Source organism: Gymnodraco acuticeps, unplaced genomic scaffold (assembly GCF_902827175.1).
Source record: "Gymnodraco acuticeps unplaced genomic scaffold, fGymAcu1.1, whole genome shotgun sequence".
Lineage (NCBI taxonomy): Eukaryota > Metazoa > Chordata > Actinopteri > Perciformes > Bathydraconidae > Gymnodraco > Gymnodraco acuticeps.
Genome location: NW_022991861.1, coordinates 242,498 through 247,421, shown reverse-complemented (window position 1 = coordinate 247,421; position 4,924 = coordinate 242,498). Strand labels below are relative to the sequence as shown.

At 48.3% G+C, this 4,924-nt stretch overlaps 1 protein-coding gene across 1 annotated transcript; it reads left to right on the top strand.

The window, feature by feature from the left end:
- The first annotated feature begins 2,814 nt into the window (after positions 1–2,814).
- LOC117535446 lies at positions 2,815–4,242 on the top strand. Its single transcript, XM_034199902.1, has 2 exons — positions 2,815–3,348; positions 3,447–4,242. Exons 1-2 carry the CDS (start codon positions 2,818–2,820, stop codon positions 3,600–3,602), a joined length of 687 nt encoding a protein of 228 aa, XP_034055793.1. The 5' UTR covers positions 2,815–2,817; the 3' UTR covers positions 3,603–4,242.
- Positions 4,243–4,924: the final 682 nt, after the last annotated feature.

Genomic DNA, 4,924 nt, shown 5'->3' with positions numbered 1-4,924 from the left:
TTTAAAAAATTCTCGAAAAACGTGCCAACGGGTGAGGGGGTCAACCCTTTCGGCGCTTCGGGCGGAAGCCCCGGAGACATTTCCACTGACCCGTTGCACTTTTCACCGTTAGAGGGGAATTGAGACCTCCCCTCCTCCGTTACAATTTTCATTCATCTTTTCCAAGCTACCTTCTGCACGAAATCGGAAACCCGATTTTTGAGAGCACTTAGAAAAAAACGGCCTATTTCTCATGATGGGGAAATCATGGAGGAATGCGTCCGATGAGTGAGCACTTTGGATCGGACACAATTGTTGCCCGGAGGACCCCCAATCACGGGTCTTACAAAACTTTACGTTTTTTGAACTGGCCTCTGGAGGAATGCAAGGGAGTTGCGAACGGAATAACGAGACCACTATTTTCGGACACATTTTCACCATTTAACCCCTTTCTCTGGTTCTTCCAAAAGTTAACTTTAACTTTTTCTGACTCTGGAGGAATGCAAGGGGAGTTTCCAGGGGACTCTACCTGCATTATGAGGCACTATTTCCGGACACATTTTCACCCCTTTTCTGCGGTTCTTCCAAAAGTTAACTTTAACTTTTTCTGACTCTGGAGGAATGCAAGGGGAGTTGCCAGGGGACTCTACCTGCATTATGAGGCACTATTTCCGGACACCTTTTCACCAATTTCACCCCTTTCTCTGGTTCTTCCAAAAGTTAACTTTAACTTTTTCTGACTCTGGAGGAATGCAAGGGGAGTTGCCAGGGGACTCTACCTGCATTATGAGGCACTATTTCCGGACACATTTTCACCATTTTCACCCCTTTTCTGCGGTTCTTCCAAAAGTTAACTTTAACTTTTTCTGACTCTGGAGGAATGCAAGGGGAGTTGCCAGGGGACTCTACCTGCATTATGAGGCACTATTTCCGGACACATTTTCACCATTTTCAACCCTTTCTCTGGTTCTTCCAAAAGTTCACTTATACTTATTTAGCCTGTGGAGGAATGCAAGGGGAGTTGCCAGGGGACTCTACCTGCATTATGAGGCACTATTTCCGGACACCTTTTCACCAATTTCACCCCTTTTCTGCGGTTCTTCCAAAAGTTAACTTTAACTTTTTCTGACTCTGGAGGAATGCAAGGGGAGTTGCCAGGGGACTCTACCTGCATTATGAGGCACTATTTCCGGACACATTTTCACCCCTTTTCTGCGGTTCTTCCAAAAGTTAACTTTAACTTTTTCTGACTCTGGAGGAATGCAAGGGGAGTTGCCAGGGGACTCTACCTGCATTATGAGGCACTATTTCCGGACACATTTTCAACATTTTCACCCCTTTTCTGCGGTTCTTCCAAAAGTTAACTTTAACTTTTTCTGACTCTGGAGGAATGTAGGGTGAGTTGTCAGGGGACTCTACCCGCCTTAGGAGGCACTATTCCCGGATACATTTTATCCATTTTAACCTCTTTCTCTGGTTCTCTGGTTGCATCCGTCTCTGGATCATGTAAGAATGCATCCGCTGCATGAGGACTTTGGATCGGATACAATTGTTGCCTGGATGACCCCCAATCATGGTTCTTACCAAACTTAACGTTTTGAACTGGTCTCCGGAAGAAAGTAAGGGGAGTTGCCAGGGGACTCGACCCGCCTTAGGAGGCACTATTTCACCCAGTTTTGGCTCCCGCCTTGCCTGGATGATAGGACCGATAGATGACAGGGATCTCTGCCCGCCTAACGAGTGCCTAAATGGGACACCTTTCGCACGATGATGCAAATGGGTTATTTATTGAAAATAAACCGGAGAGATTTGACATGGGGTCTTTCTAGTTCGCTGAGTGCAACTTTCTTATTTTCACCTATCCTTCTTTGTCCCCCCCGGTTCTATACATTATACTGGTGACACTTCCCGGTACCGAAAAGCTCAGGCATACAAAAATGATGGCGATCGGTTGTCCTATCTGTAATAGTCCCTACCGTGCCCTGAGCAAGCACCTGCTGAGGAACCATAGTGTGCGTAATTTAGTGGAAAGAAGAATTCTGCTGTTGTTGGTGAAAGGACGGATAAACATTAGGCTCCATCCCTGCATTATTGCAGGATGCGAGTACAACTGGACAAGGCTGGACCGCCACTTGTACAGAAACCATGTTGAGCTGTCCCGGCAGGAATTACATGTGGTTTTAACTAAACTAAAAATGAAAGTGGCCACGAAGAAGATTTATTAACTCAGTTTGACAAACCCCACAGTAGCAATGATTACCTCTTGGGATGTGGACACTGTGGGTGATGATGTCCTGTCACAACCTCCACCCTTGTCCCCAGTGATTAAATGTGACAACCCGGACTGTAAGGAATGGAGGATGGATGCAAACAGAATGAAGGCTCAGAGGGACATATATGCTGCTGAGGTGAAATCCCTGCGCTGCATGCTGCAGCAGAGGATTAAACGTAACCGAAAGAGGATGAACCAGAGGGCCGAGGACCAAGAGCGGGTGTTTCTAAGGAAACGATCCCGAACAGAGTCAACACCAAAGAGGCTGTCCAAGTCCAAAGGTCCCTCCTGCAGGAAGTCCCCCATTGCCTCTCACACACCTGTATCCAGCTCCTCAGAACCTGCATCCATAGATACCGAGGCCTCGTCATCTTCCCCTCCCATACATTCCCCCTGGTTCAGCGGCAGGGGCCGGGGGAATCGAATGCGGGACATTACATTCCCACGCATCATGGAGAAGTATCTGCAAGGCTAGCCGGGACCATTATGAGGGCATCGATCCAACAGTGAGGCTCCAAGAAAACGCAGTCTCCAAAATAAGCAGAGTCAAATCATTGCTAAGCTTCATGGCACACGGTTTCAATCGCCTGTCTGACTGGCTCTTTTTGAGGGATCTGAAGAGGATACGTGGGTGGTCCCGGAGCCTGATAAAGTCAAGCCTACAGGTCACGACATCTGACTTCTATATCAAAAATATATCACACTTTCTCAAATACATGAATGAAACACCATGCAAGGGGAGCAGGCTCAACCAGAATGACATGATTTTAATCACACGGGAAGTTGCTGCCATCCTGAAGTCCATGAGAAAGAAGGTGTTTATCCACCAGATGCAGGTGAAGCGGGACAAGATGGAAGGTCTGCCAAGCCATAAAGACATCATGGCATGTTTGACTGCGGCCAAAACTCGCATCCCTCAGCTCCTGGACGTGATGACCAGCAATCCGACTCACGCAACCCGGAGCCTGCTCTATGGGTACATGACCCTCAATTGGAGCTGCATTTATGGGCACCGTCCGGGGGTCTACTCCAACATGACCAACACGGAGGTCCTAAAGGCGGAGATAACTGGCACTGCCTTTGGCCACCTCATCCACGTGAGTGAGCTATTAAAATATGTGTTTATTCTGGCAGTGATACAAATGTTGTGGATGATTGATACTTGTATTGACGCTCTCTAACTCTGTCATAACAGGTAAGCAACCACAAGACGGCCAACGCGTTCGGGGAAGCGCAGATGTACCTCACCATAGAAGAATTTGGATGGATGAAGAGATGGCTGGAAATCAAGGGGACGCTGACCGGCACCAACAACCGCTACTTCCTCTGCATAGCGGGGAAGAACCCATAGAGGAACCTTGCCACCTTCCTGAGGTTGGCATGGGCTGATGTTGGACTAAAAGGTCCCATTAACTTCACCGACCTCCGCACAGTCCACGCCGATAATGCGAAGAGGTTTCAGGACATAAGCAACCGCCAAAGAGTGAGTGATTTCATGTGTCACAACACTGCAACTGCAGACACATTTTATGCCAAGAATCCTTCTTTGAAGGAGGCTGCGGACATACGAATGCTCTTCACAGAGTCACTGCAAGCAGCGGCCGCAGCAGCATCAGGGGTGAGTGAAGACAATTTGGGGGACATTGACATCCACAGTGACCGTGACAGCTCTGGAGAGGAGCATAGCCCTACTCCCTACCAAGACTCCACCGATACCGAGACGTCAGATGAATTATACAAAGACTTCAACGCTTGGAGAGCGGCGAAGAGGGAACAGTCAATGGCCGAACACAGTCCCTCAGACACGGGTGAAGAGAGGGTGCCAGCCTCTGCACCAACTTCACCCGATACGGACAATGTTGCCAGGGACCAACTTGTAAATATGCAATGTTTTGTTGTACTCAGTCCGCTTGTGCTGGATGAGTTAATAATGTTATAATGTTATAAAGTGTCAATGTATATATTTCTGTAAATAAAGTTTGTTAAAATTACTTAATTTGTCCTCTTTTTTATAACCCAATATGGGTGTTTCCCCATTAAGATCCCCAGGGGCACGAGGTTCTGGTGGTGTGCATGAAGGGGTTTAGTCCACGTGAGGAGTGCTCAAATGTGGGAGGATGTGTAAGGCAGCGGAGGGTAAAACAAGTTAAAGTGTGAACCTCCAGCAGGGCAGGTGGTGCTGCTGTGAATAAGGCCGACTATGGAGTCCGATGGGCGGACTGTAAAGCACCGCGAAATAGACCCCCTGATAGGTAACCAGGGCCATGAGAACATCCTCCATAGGAGGGTGGGTGCTGCTGCTGTGAATAAGTCCGACTATGGAGTCCGATGGGCGGACTGTAAAGCACCGCAAAATAGACCCCCTGATAGGTAACCAGGGCCATGAGAACATCCTCCATAGGAGGGAGGGTGCTGCTGCTGTGAATAAGTCCGACTATGGAGTCCGATGGGCGGACTGTAAAGCACCGTAAAATAGACCCCCTTATAGATTACCAGGGCCATGAGAACATCCTCCATAGGAGGGTGGGTGGTGCTGCTGTGAATAAGTCCGACTATGGTGTCCGATGGGCGGACTGTAAAGCACCGCAAAATAGACCCCCTTATAGGTTACCAGGGGCACGAGTTTCTTGAGGGTGTAATCATCTGGGTTTAGTCCGTGGGGGAGTGCTTAAG

Excerpts from the sequence above, each read along its gene's own strand:
- LOC117535446 (XM_034199902.1), top strand. The coding sequence starts at position 2,818 with ATGGCACACGGTTTCAATCGCCTGTCTGACTGGCTCTTTTTGAGGGAT. Across the intron at positions 3,349-3,446 it reads CCTTTGGCCACCTCATCCAC|GTAAGCAACCACAAGACGGC; the intron begins GTGAGTGAGCTA and ends CTGTCATAACAG.